At 40.4% G+C, this 13673-nt stretch overlaps 1 protein-coding gene across 3 annotated transcripts; it reads right to left on the bottom strand.

Annotated features, from left to right (window-relative positions):
• Nucleotides 1–330: 330 nt before the first annotated feature.
• On the bottom strand, nt 331–13405 carry zftraf1 (zinc finger TRAF-type containing 1). Of its 3 annotated transcripts, none has more exons than XM_028036012.1 (7): nt 12920–13405; nt 12361–12683; nt 10818–10912; nt 9352–9495; nt 5873–6084; nt 5606–5784; nt 331–2081 (listed from the first exon to the last, which is right to left on the bottom strand). In XM_028036012.1, exons 2-7 carry the CDS (start codon nt 12646–12648, stop codon nt 1869–1871), a joined length of 1131 nt encoding a protein of 376 aa, XP_027891813.1. In that variant the 5' UTR covers nt 12649–12683; nt 12920–13405; the 3' UTR covers nt 331–1868. The 3 variants fall into 3 exon arrangements, with proteins under 3 accessions (XP_027891813.1, XP_027891811.1, XP_027891814.1); XM_028036010.1 differs by having other exon boundaries at nt 12361–12660; XM_028036013.1 differs by having other exon boundaries at nt 12361–12656.
• Between the last annotated feature and the right edge of the window lie 268 nt (nt 13406–13673).

The following is a 13673-nucleotide window of genomic DNA, read 5'->3' as shown; positions in this document are numbered from 1 at the left end:
AAACAGTCGCTGCTAAGTCTTCAGGCAATCTTCGTTTTGCTCTGCCGCAATAAACCCGCGCTCTCCGTCAGCCGAGCGATGGCTGCTGATGCGCTATTGTTTCAAACGCTGCGTAATTCATTTTGCTCTCTGCGTGATTCATAATCTTCCCTTCAAATCCAATGAAACATATCCATCACCCACACGAGCCCTTCAAAATTAAATTTAGATTTCATAACTGCAGCACAGAATGCATAATTTATACAGGCCGGTGGGTTTTGCGAGAGTCGAGCCTATTTTTGTCCAACATTCGAGCCGACTCACACACACACACACAGGCGGAGACAGCCGTGCAGGTTCCATCATCTTTAATAAAAGGCACATGTACAGCCAAAGTGAGATGAGTGAGTCCACCGGCATAGAGACGAAGCATCAAAAACACAGAAATACAGGAAGCAGAGGTCGGGAGGAGAGAGATCTGCCTGCTTTTACAGTAGAATCTACATGAGTAACATCATCTCGCTTCGTTCAAGTCTGTCTAACACCAAGATGTGTCTGTAGTCAGGTCAAACGCCTCTGGAACCATCCCACCGCACCCATACACACTGCTTCATCAAAACTCTTCTTCTGTGGTTCAGTTACTTTGTGGTAAAAACCATATTAAATTTAGGAGGAAAAAAAAACACACATCACAAAAATGCAAGATTAACATAATTAGATAAAAATTTGTTATCTAAGGAGCGATTCAACTAGCTTTGATTTCCTCAAAGGTGTTAAAAACAAAATGGAAAACAGCTTTTAAAAAAGTAACTGCTAAGAAAGCATTTAAAAAAAAAAAGAAAGGAAAATGCTTCATGTAAAACAGCTGAAATAAATATAAACACACAGCCTGTTTAGTTACCAGAAAGCAAGTGACACAGTGAAGCCCCTGAATGTTTTGGTTGTGGTCCAGCCTGACTGGTTCCGTCCTGCACAATGTCACAGCTGTGATCTGTTGACACACACACACACATTCATTCATCCATTCACAAACTCAACATTCAACCAAAAAGAAAAAGGAAAAAAAAAAAATCACAGATTCTTAAATATTCAGGGTTAAGAGAACAGAAGAGGCTGTTAGTGTAACCAACCGCAGGAGGAATAAGAAGGAACTAAAATGCTGCGCGGCCGTCTCTCCCCTTGAAGGGTGGAAGGAAGGGGTGGTGGCGGTGGAGCGCTGGAGTCGCTTAGCGGATGCAAAAACGACAGGGAAGGTGTTGAAAGGGAGAAAAAAAACCTGGTGTGCAGAGGGAGGCGGGGAGATAAAACACACATCTGCCCCCTTCCGCCCTCATTCACACCTCCAAATAACAGCTGAGCAGAGTCAGTCACTCTATTTTCACATCATCGCCCGTCTTTGGGACGCGTCCACATGCCAGCAGAGATATCTGGACGCACGCTGTGGATCGTCGCTTCATCTTGGTTGTTTCTTTTTTCTTTTCTTTTTGTTCGCAAACAATCAACAAGGCGCGCACACACACGCACGCACGCACGTGCACGCCTTCCTCTGTGGGCGTCCAAAGCGAATCGTCGGTCACGTACCACAGGTACCACACACCCACCACCGCCGCTTCTATCCTCCAATTCCCCAGGTTTCATCCCTCCAGTCTCGTCTTCACAGCAACTCGCAGCTTTCTGGAGAAAGCCAGCTCACCATCTTGTAAAAACAGCATTATTATGCGTGTTGTGATTAGCGCATGTGTGTGTGTGTGTTAAGAGGTATCAATGGTTCAGTGGTGTCTCTCTTTAATCATCACGTCTTCTCTTTGACGCTGGCCTTCAATCAACGCACTCCTCCTTCATCCGTTCCATCACTCCTCCTCCTCCTCGCCTTCCCCCTCTAGAGGTCTTTATTTTTGGACTTGGAAAATGAACAGGCGCAGGTTGATGTTTTTGGCGGCCAGCAGTTTGTTGCACTCCACCGAGTCGGAGATGGGCAGAGGGACGTATTCGGTCTCGTTGGTGTCGTTGCTGAAGGAGTGGTGGTAGATGACCGGCTTGATCCGCACGTCGTCGTACGGCCCTTTCAGCAGCAGGAAGGAGCACTCCAGGGCAGAGTTCACCTGAGTGCACAAAAAAAGAAAAGTGAAATCTAAAATTTATAGCACTAATGAGTTAACCAAAACATCAAAATGCTCTCCTAAAATATTTTCTTCCGTTTTTAACATCAGCAAATATTTTAATTGCAATAAAGAGTCTGAATGTTGGGTTGCTCTACAATTCTATCATATTCACTGCAGTACAAGCATATTTTTGACTTTCTGTGTTCATTTATACTGCAGTTAGGGCTGAAACTAATGATTATTTTAGTAATAAATTAATCAACCATTTATTCTGACACATTCTACAGTTTTTTTATTTAACCACTTAAGCCTTGGAAATACACTAAAAGATGCAAGTAAACAAATAACTTGACTTTTTTTTTTTTTAAATAAGTAAACATTTTATTGCGTAAAATGCAACACCATAACATTCCTTTAGTAAATCTGAACCAGATGAAGCTAAAACTACACTACTTGGGTTTTGGCTAAACATGTTTACAGACAAAGGTGTTTTTATCTTAAATGGGGAAAAAAAAAATTGTACAGTTTTGGCTTAATTGTAGCTCTGAATATGTTGCTTTAAAAACCAAATGGTCTTTTTTGAGTCTAGAAACTCTTAGCGAGTAATTAATTCCTAAATTAGCTAACGATTATTTTAATAATTGATTAATCACAACTAATCTGATTAATCGTTACAGCTCTATTTGCAATAACAATAAATTAGGGATATTGTGCTTTATATGCAGCTTCAATTGTAGCCAAATGTCACCAAGTTATTGACTCCAGGGTGACTGAAGTCAAGCTAACCTCTATACGTAAACTGTTTAGAAACAACATATTATATATATACATATATATATATGTATATATATATATATATATATACATATATATATATATATATATATACATATATATATATAAAATTTTTTTTAAAAAGTCAAAAAATGTGCTAATGTGTTTTCATCTATCATGTCATAGAAGTTTGTGAAAAAGTCCAAGGGGTGAAAATACATTCGTGAAGATGGATTTCTAATCACTCTTTGAGGTCACCTGGTCATGCGTTGCCATGGCGGCGCCAACAAGGAACTGGTCATTCAATCAGTCTGACTGGAGGGAGACGGACTGGACTGGGTTTTAGTTTACTGCTTGGTTTTGAACTGGAGTTGTTCAAGTTAAATGTAAATATGTAAATGATATTTATGTTTTCTAGAAATTTTATTGACTTAATAGAGTATGTAATGTTTATAAAGAGTGAATTTTGTAGTAAAGTCTTAAAAACTGGGCGGTCTGAAACAGGACGCCTCGTTCGAGGAAAGAAGCTGAAGATGTATTACATTTTTACATATACATCTATCTATATTTATATCTATAGCTATAGATATATACTGTATATATATATAAAATCCTCTGCATCCCATGTTCTTCATGGTGTGTATTTCTTTCACCTCAGCCATTTTAAAGACAAAGTTTTGACTGAAGCCCTACAGACATTAGAAATAGACTAATTTCATGACCATATGTTGCACAATTATCTGCTTACTAATTAGCAAATTAACTAAAGTATAAAACTTATCCTGAGGTGCTCCGTTAACATGAGCAAACTGAAATCTGTGGCTAGCATCTAAACTGATGAGCTGCATTGTTTACTGCTGCTAAACTCATTTGGCTAATATCTGTGAGTTAGGTCAGCTGCTTAATCTGGGGATGTCCAGTTTAATTAGGCAGCCACATACTGCAGATGATTAATGCGCTGCTGTCATGAAGCTTTCTGGTTAAATCCAAGTTTCAAATATTTTGTTTCTCTGGAAAAGGGGAAAATAACACAACACTTGATCTAAAGAGCAGATTTCCTCGGAAAGCCAGGGGTAATTCTGAAAATCATCAACGAGTCTTAACTTTTTGAACTTTTTTCTTTGAACACCAAACCATGAAGCGTTGCTCTCGCTCGGGAAGCATCGTTATGATTCCCTCCCTCAGGAGCGGAGCCATTTCAAGGCTCGTGGAGAAGCTGAGGCCATTTCTCAGTGCCTTGTGTGTCTAATGAAGCAGAAAGACGGCTGTGGGGACACACCCACACTAAGCAGCTCTGAGAATGAATCTCTCCGCGTTTCCCTGCTGGAAGAGGCAGCGAGGGAGCGAGCCGGTACTTGTCTCCAGGTCTCGGGTGGCCGACACGGCGAGGAGTGTGAAACAAGTGAGCGCGATCTCCGGGGAGATTCCACCGCTTCTTAAATTAGATGAATAAACCGACTCACCTCCTCCTTTCCCGCCCTTCCCCCAAGTTTGTTGTTTCTGTTTTTCAGCATTTTCCTGTTTTTTTTCTAAAACCATGAAGTTCACATCCCAGCTTGTGTAAAACTGGCTACCAACTGTTACAATGCAAAACAACGGTCCATCACACTGATTTCTATTTTATTTCCCAAAAATACTTTATTAGACCCAGAGTGAAATTAATCAAACAAATAAATGAATAAACTTTGGTTGTAGGACGTTAAAATTTTGCTTGTCCTACAGGACATGATCAGGAAAACAAAAGCAGTATTATTGATGAACATTGCAGCACAACAACTGTTGCAGTTGACCCGATGTTGATTTTAACTTTTCATCATTGTGCTCACCACTCTTCATGCAATTCAGCGCTAAAATCTTTAAGCAGCGTGGGCATGGAGAGCAGGGAACGTCCACACAAATGGCCAAATACGTCACCGGTATGCAGAGTCTGAATTCATGGCACTTACAACATAAATAGCTCACTACATGCTGCATCCAATCAGTCTTGCACAGCTGGATATTGCACATATTGATGCATATTGTACATCTCCTCCACACTTTCTTTCGCCACACTAAACTTTGCAAAGCTTTCACTACTTTGCCTTCAGTTTAAAATAGGGAAGGAAAGAAAGGAAGAGAGGAATTAAAACTGTCAGGGACAATGCATATGGATTAATATTTCTGTAAATGTGTCAGAATGGCTATTTTTCATCTGTCGGTCTGGACAATGAGCTGGGACACAATGGGAAGATAAACAACTTTAAGACTTCTTTCCTTTCTTATGCAGGCCTGGAAAATACCAAAATCAAACTCTAGACTTTTCCAGACTGTAGAAACTTTGATTTGAGTAAATTCTGAAGCCCAAACAATATGCTAGAGTTGCTTACTATCTTATCATTCCCACTTTGGTTGATCTCAAATGATCTTTTTAAGGATTGTAGTTCACAGAGGGCAACAGTTTTCAATCTGACAGAAACTCTAAGATTTATACATCAAAGCATTTGCTCGTCAACCTTTTATCTGATTTTCTTTTACCAATGCTAAACAAAATGCATCACAGAAAATGCATTGATGGAGGTTTTCTGTCTCGATGCATTTATTGAGAGAAAAACTCAGATTTCAGTAGCAGATTTCCATCATTGACCAGAGCACTTATTGTTGAGTACGTTTCCTTCTGGTTAAAATATTTTGACTAATTGAATTGATCCCTCAAACCTCTGCAGTGAAGTCATGTAGAAGGAAAAAGCAGACACAGAGAGAAGAGGGCGTACCTTGCTCTTGAGGATGAGCTGGAAGGAGAGCGTACGCTTGCAGGACAGATTGGGATTGCGCTCGGAGTCGTTGACTCGGGCCTTCAGCACCCACGTCTGGTTGAGAACAGTGAAACGTGGAGTTTCGTAGTACAGGCGAGTGATGAAGTCGTCAGTGCGATACGGTCTGAACTGCACCTCTGAAACGACGAGGACGAATCAGAACGAGGCGAAGGAGCTGGAAGGTGTAAAGCGACCAGATCCAAAATTGCGACCAGCATTCTGTACCTGTAAAGCCGATCTTCTCGTAGCACAGCAGGCTGAAGATGCTGTTGTACAGCTGCATGTCTCGGCGGTGGTTCTGGTCCATCTCCCCCAGTATTCCCATCAACTCTGTACCAGTCTTGGTCGGGTGAGAGCACTCGCTCTCGTGCGCCGGCAGCTCGTGAAACGGGCCTTGCCAGGGGCAACCGATTCTCTTGTACTTGCACTGCGTCACCCTGGAAACATGACATGCAGAAGCAGTTAATGTAGCAAAAAAACATAAAAATAAAACACAGATGCTCCTTCATATAAATTAGATCGTTTGCTATGTGATGACTATGGGTCGCTTGCACTGATTGGAAGTTAATGGTATGAAAGGTACTAATTAACCCAGGAAGTGAACTGCAACAAATGAATGCAGTGCTGGGATAAGAGCACAACCTCCAAGGGAAAAAGCCATAAATTCATATCAATTACGCCATGGATAAAAGGTGAATTTTAATAAATACCTGTTCTTCTCTAAAGCTAAAACGAGGTATTAATAATTTGAAAGGTGCTATTTAGTCTCTGCAGTGAGGCAGAGCTAATTGAAGTCACCCTTGTATAATTCTCGGCTTTCACGGAAAACTTTTGTCTTACGCAATCCAACCGGAGCCAGGAGAAAAATACGTGCAATCTGTGGTTATAATTACAGCAACTTAAATATGGAGCTGAGGGTCCAAAAAACCTGTCGACTGTATTTCTGACAATAACATCCTGAACGCTGCATCCTGGCAGGAGGCCGGCCACATTTTCTGTCTGACCCGACTGGAAACCACCTGGAGTCTGCCGCGGCTGCTGTCATAACAACGCCCGCAGACGCAGCCCTCGTCAAGGCAGGGTCATCTTTCGCCATGGAAACAACCTCGCAGGATTTCAGACGAGCCTGAGAATCACCTGTGACTAATGCGTGCTCTGTAATCACTTCAGCAGTTCATCTCCTTGGAGTCTCCGCCATCTCTTTCCATCTTAACTCAGAGACGCTGCGATTCGCTGGCTGTCAGCACAAATACACAATCGTACTTTGCAGTAAGAAATGGTCACTTATGTTTTTGTATCTTTGAAAGAACTGACTTTTTCTTCATATGATCCTGTCTAAATTGGCTATGCGTGTTGTCTTATTATCGTATGTAATGAAGGGAATTATAAGAGCTTCATTTTTACATCAAAGTTGCAGCACAAATTCAGACATTTTTATCGCCACTTTTATCACGGAGCACAGTGATTTAACAGGAAGAGAAATAAATATTGACTCATTAAAAAAAGTGATTTATATATCAGGCCCAAAGGATTTTTTTTGAAGGAAACAGTCAGCATTGGATGCCATGAAACACAATTTGTCTCCTTACAATTTGCTTCTATATTGCTTTCTTTTGTAACTAATGTTCACATCAGACAAGCAGCACTCAGTTTCTATACTCCACTAATCTGGAACAAACTTCCAGAAAACAGCAAAACAGCTGAAACACTGAGTTCCTTTAAATCAAAGCTAAAACTCCACATGTTTAGAGTTGCCTTTGATTCACAATAGCTGGGTATTGATCAATAAGCTTGAAGATTTTGATAAAATGCTGTTTTTATTGTTGCTTGTTTCATAATTAATTACTGAATTAGGTTTTTATGGTGTAAATAAACTATCCCAAGACAATCAAATAGGGGTGTTTTCACACCAGAATAGTCTACAGGTCTCGGTTCAATTGGGCAATGAAGGGGGAGAGAACAAGGCGTGCTGCTGTGGTTACAGAGACACCAAATGAGACATTTTCAGATCCGATAAAAGCCCATAAATCATATATAGAAGATGAATCACTTCCTCTGTTTGATTTGCTTGTACCCATGTTCACAGGTCCCACCGAGTTTGTGTCTTTGGGCCACACCAGAGTTCAATGAGCTTTTACATATGCACAACAAAACGATTTACATGGACCTTACCACTGGGGCCGCTTTTCATTGGCTGATGCCCATTCTTACGTGGTCACGTGCGTGGCCGTCTCACAAACACACTTAGCTTCCCGTTAGCTAAGTACAGCACAATGGCAGAACTGATACAACTTCTACACCTTGAAGCCTGTCTGCTACACAGTGTTACGTTAGCTAAACAGATCAATATGCAACGTGTACTGTATCTGACATACACTAAAGATTTTATTTTAGCAGAAAAGGCTTTGGACTAAATTGTTACTCGTGTTAGCCACGTTAGCACCAAGTACAGCTAGTCAATCAACCATCGCTGTGTTCAGGGAAGCGCTGATTAATAATCGAGAAATAAATATCAAGCCTGGAAACTTGATATCGTAACGGACTGAATGTTATGTTTTTAACGTAATCTTTGCTCGGCTTGCGGGGTGCAGGCGGTTGTCACGGTAACAGGTGTGCTTAAACTACAAAGAGAGAGAGAGAGTAAAAAGGTAGGAGTGGTTTTGAGTTGATCACCTGTTCAGGTTATTTTACCTTTGTTTCCCTTTGCTGTGGCGCATTACAGCCGCTGTAGTTTCTAAACGTTGGACTAATTACCTCGTTCGTTTGTGAGTTTATGTCATTCACAACAAACATCAAATAGAACAAATATATTTCATACACAACAAATGGCTTCTACTGTGATAATTATGTGAAATTAAATTAATTATATCCCAACTTCAGAAGATTTGCCGTTACCTTTACAGAGCTCTTTGGTTCCTCCCATCAGTCTGTAGCTTCTCATATTGACGTCATCAAACCAAAGTTCAGATCTACCATAACTGACTGACACCTGCTGGCCTCAGGTTTGCAACCAGCTTGTGACTGAGAAACCAGTAACCTCCTCCCAGATGATGACATGAACTTGTTAGTTTCTCTGTCCATTGTAGTAGCTGATATATTGTGAAAATCCGGTAGAAATGATGCACTAATCAAGTCATGTTTACATAGAAACAACGCGCCGCGAGGCTTTGTTTGTGAGAGGTGGGTCGGTTGTGGGCGGAGCTTTGTAAGGCCCATTGGACCAAAAACTGAACTAAGGCACTCAGCTGAGATTCGTGACTCAATATAAGAAACAAACTGGGGAAAAACTAGTCTGTGAGAGAGTTTCACACACTACTGCGAACCAGAAAAACCAGAGTCAGCTCTGCTTCTGCTTGTTTTTTTCATTTTATCAGCTGAAATAACTACTCTTCAAACTTCCACTTGACAGCAGACATATTTATCATAACAGATAACTACACAGCCTCAACTTCTCTTGAGTAAATAAAAGTTAAAGCAAAGCATTAATGACCATATTAATAAAGTGGAACTGTTAATATTTCTCAACATCCTGTTATTCAGCACATTAATACAGGCAATCCTATTATCCTCTGGAAGATTAAGAGCATTTAACATTTCTGGCTGTTCATAAATTAGGATAATTTGTAGAAAAAACTAATTGTGACAAAAGTTATTAATTTTTCCCATGTGTTATTTTTAATGTCTAATTGAATGGAGTTGTGAACCTGTCTTGGCACTCCTCCTTCTGGTGTCTCTCCAGGCTGGAGCGGGGAAACTGCTTTAGGCAAAAGGTACATTCTGTCGGCAGCTCGCTGACAGCCTTCTCCACCGCCAGGTTCCTACAGCACAGGTTCTTGCTTATCTCACACCTACATGGACACAGAAAAACAATGATTCATACGTCAGCGCAGAGGCATAAATAATATTTGTGGAATCGACAATATGCTAATACAAGTTTGTGGACATTGCAGAGGCGGTAGCTCACTGGGAATAGGAAAAGATCTGCTAAGGCAGATTCTTACTTCAAGACGTACAGCACAGCACACAATCAAGTTATCTTCACTTCTGTGCACACGGTAAGTCAGAAATGTCTACGAAAAATATGCTGGTGATGATCAAGAAAATGGTTTCTTGGCTATTGATAAGCTTCAGATCTTTTTTTTCCCCCTAAGATTTTCCCAAAAAATAAAACCTTTTGTCTTTAGTATGTTTGACAAAATTATCCAGACGTTTATTAACACTTGCATATAAACTGGATCGTAAAGCTGCATATGCAATTTAATGAAGTTTGTCAAATGTATTTCTTTTTTTAACACTGGACTGCAGAGGCTCTGAGTTAATTCACACTTTCAGTTTATACCAAATTCTTCTTACAATCTTGTCCCAACCTACAAGCCATGTAATCAACTGTTGCTTATTACTGCTTCCTCTTGGTGCTGAAGTGTTTTGGCATGTTAAGAAGAAAAATAATCATAAAAATGCAAAAATGTTATAATTTTTCATTGTATGTCATTTTCTGAAAACCATGCATTACTAAATATGGTTCTAATCATAATGTGGGGCAGCTGACTCATAAAATTATAACCAGGATTAAACCACAAATCCCTAATATTGACCACCTGCTGGTAGATGTGAAAGAATCATATAACTACTTTTTCTTTTACAGTAGATGATGGGTTAATTAATATAGAAAATCCTTTAAAATTGTTGGCTGTTAAAGCAGGTACACAACATCTAAAGAAAAGGTATGCGTTGATATCAGGATAAAATTTCCTGCTTCTTCTTAGACTCAAAAATGTCAGATACAAAACGACAAAAACTCTGAAGGCTGAAAATGGCAAAAAGGTCAGATGATGAACTGAATCAGTCACAGAAAAACAAAATGTAAGGAGGTCTTTGGAGCAAGATGTGAAAACTATGAGGGAGCGTAAAGCAAATCTATACCTGCTGTATGAACAGACTAAACAGATCACTATCTGTTTCCTGCATATGTTTATTTATGTGAACTTTTTACTAAAAGTACTCATTTAGCAAAAAATACCCTAAGAAAGAGTCAGCTGGTATTTTAGTTATATTGGCCTGCATTGTTTTATGACAAGAATCAAATGAAAATCTACGGACTTTGAAGCTTTGATGTTTTTCTCCTGGCATTTCTGCGAAACCTGGTGTGAAAACAGTGAAGCGGGTTTACCTGCAGTTGGGACACGTGGCCTGTTCCTCCTTGAGACGAGAATCGGCCAAGAGGTGAATAAAACAGCCAGCACACATCAGGTGTCCATTGGTACACTGACAAAAAGACAGGACGGGTTAATAAAGATTAAAAGACACTGCCAGGTATACAGAGTGGATGCCAAAAAATAAAAAATAAAAACATCTAAGACTCAGGCGGGACATTTTTTGCAATAGTTAAAGTAGTTTGTTATAGTCTAGTTTAATTTTAAATTATCTATTTTATTTTATATATTTTAGGAAGGAGGAAACAGATATATATAGTTGTTCTTATGTTTTTGTTGTTCCCATTGTTTGGCACTTTGAGGTTTTAAAAAGTACATTATAAATAAAATTAATTATAATTATAGAAGTATGGCCTTTGTAAATAAACATCAATACATATTTAGATATGAAAATGCATTACATGTTTGGGTAAGATGACACAAACCTATTTTATACAGGCTATTATTTTGGATCTTTTAACATTTTGCTGGAATATCTTGCATCACTAGTAACATGCAGGTCAGGTACTTGCAGCATTTTACTGTCAGATATAAATACAAGGCTACATTTTCAAAGACTCAGATCAAGAGCTATAAGCATTCATATTATGACTGTATGCTAGTTTAAAACAATAAGCAACAAGTACAACTACATGTACATCATTTTTATTAAGAAAAAGTGCAGAAATGATTTTAAACTGCTAATAAAGAGAACACAAGAATCATTACTGGCTATAAGAAACCCTGTCAGTGCATACTAGACACAGGGGTAAAAACGCATCTTAATCCAGGTTATTTTTGGATATTTAAAACTTTATCAGAATCTGCACTAATGTCATTGCATACTTTTAGAAAGTTGCAGTTTAAGACTACAATTTAAAAGACATTAAACAAAGGTGAGGATTTGTCAAGATGGACATTTTTGTGGGATGATTTAACAAAAACTAAGAAATCATGCATAGTATTTAATATAAAATATGGATGTTTTACAGTGTTAATGACTCGTGTGCAAATTAAACAAGAAAGGCTGTACTACACTGTGATTTTGCAGTTGTAAGGTTGACTAAAATCAGAAGTGTCTGAAATTTGGTCTCTACAAAGGTTGGAGGTTATTAATGGGCTAAAAGGGAGATAGAAAGTTAATGGTTTGTTGCCAACTGCCAATAAATCCAAGAAGAAGAAGAAAGTTAATGAGGCCAAGATGTAATAAGTGGGATGGGGCTGTTGTATTTCCTGAGGATGAACAGAGAAAAATTCATCCTACATTATAAACTGGTGTTGACCACAGGCGTGTCTGTCCTCCACATGGCTGAAATTTGCTGTACTGACACTTTTTCAGACTGTTAGATCAGGTATCAGCAAAAATAACAGAAATGGGCCCACACATTCAACAAGTTGACTGTTAGGTTTGGGACACAGAGGGGAGCTTCTATTGTGATTTTTCCAGCAGATTTATTTATGCCTGACAGCGAGTTAATTAAGGAGTATTAGGGCTTTGGTTGTGATTGGCACCACCTTTACCTGATACACAGACGCCTTGGGCAAGTCTAGGCACACGGTGCAGCACAGCACTGAGTACAGTCTCTCCTCCAGCTTCCCTGACTCTCCTCCGGGTATTTTCAACCTCTTTTTGGGTGGCTCGTCCTGGTCAGGCTCGGGCCCCTCTCGCCGTATACCGACATCCTCCTGCATGGCCGCGATCCCGGCGACAGCCTCCACCGCTGCCCCCACGGCCCCGACCCCCAGGCCGGCCGAGGAGGAGCTAGGAGCGACCGCAACGCCCACGTCTCTTTCTTCCAGCGAAGACATTGCGATGGCTGCCTGGAAAAATGCCTGTTATGTACCTGCCCGAACCAGGCTGAGCCCGAAAAATATTAGGACGTTAGCTCGGGTTAGCTAACAACCTGTCGAGCTAACGTGAGCTAGGCTAACACGTCAGAAGCAAGCTCACTGTGAACACAGCTCTGCACACAGGAAGGTTGATTTTAACAAGCCAATTCTTAAGAAATAACGAGAACATGAGCCAAATGTTATAGTAGCTATTAAGGAAATCAAATTTTGACTAGTTTAGATGACTTACAGCGAGGCTAGCAGTCCTTTTTCCTGAGCCCAGGCAGAACAAAAACAACTCGGCCTCACTCAGCTGTCCGTTATTCGCAACGACAGCAGGTAACGACGTGCCCTGCCAGCGGCCCTGTTCGGCTGCTCTCCCCCGCGTCCCTGCCCGCTGCTCCGGTACCGGCTGGCTCTCGATTTGCCTGTCTGTCCACTGGACCACGACCACGCACAGCTCTACAGCTGGAGAGAGAGTTCTGTTGGGACTTGTCTCTCTGGCTACACAGCCATCTTTGTTTTGTTTTGTTTTTGTGTTTCCCCCCCCCTCCTGTCCGTTCCCTGACTTGACCGTGTTCTACTTTTTCTATTTCGGGAAGGCTCTAAATTGTAACACTGGGCTCCATGCCTAAAATTTAAAAGTAAATGTATAGCGCCTGCATATGCAGGGGCCTTTACGCTACAGTCGTAAATTGGCTGACGGAGGAATGTTTTGTTGTGGCAGATGACTCGGGGTATTTAAAGAGCTTGAGACACGCATGCGCACTGAGCGTCTTTTGCCAGCGCTGAGAAGGTAACCAAAACCTGATATGCGACAAAGTTAGGCTTCTCCCCCAGAGGATGAAATACTTCACGGTTATTTTCTGGATCTTTTGACTTTCTTGCTGAAACTTAGAACACAATATTGTTTCCTCACTTACTTTGTCTCAAGACTGTTTTAGTGAAATTTCACGAGTTTTTTTGGGGGGGGAATCTGAAATCACATTACCTGGTTTACTTAA

This window comes from Xiphophorus couchianus, chromosome 13 (assembly GCF_001444195.1).
Source record: "Xiphophorus couchianus chromosome 13, X_couchianus-1.0, whole genome shotgun sequence".
NCBI classification, from domain to species: Eukaryota; Metazoa; Chordata; class Actinopteri; order Cyprinodontiformes; family Poeciliidae; genus Xiphophorus; species Xiphophorus couchianus.
The sequence above is the reverse complement of the archived record's forward strand: the minus strand, read 5'-3'. Positions and strand labels throughout refer to the sequence as shown.

Coding starts and splice junctions, on each gene's coding strand:
- zftraf1 (XM_028036012.1), bottom strand. CDS start 12,648: ATGTCTTCGCTGGAAGAAAGAGACGTGGGCGTTGCGGTCGCTCCTAGC. Junction 9,496..10,817: donor GCCACGTGTCCCAACTGCAG/GTAAACCCGCTT, acceptor GTGTCCATGTAG/GTGTGAGATAAGCAAGAACC. Junction 5,785..5,872: donor CGAGAAGATCGGCTTTACAG/GTACAGAATGCT, acceptor TCGTCGTTTCAG/AGGTGCAGTTCAGACCGTAT.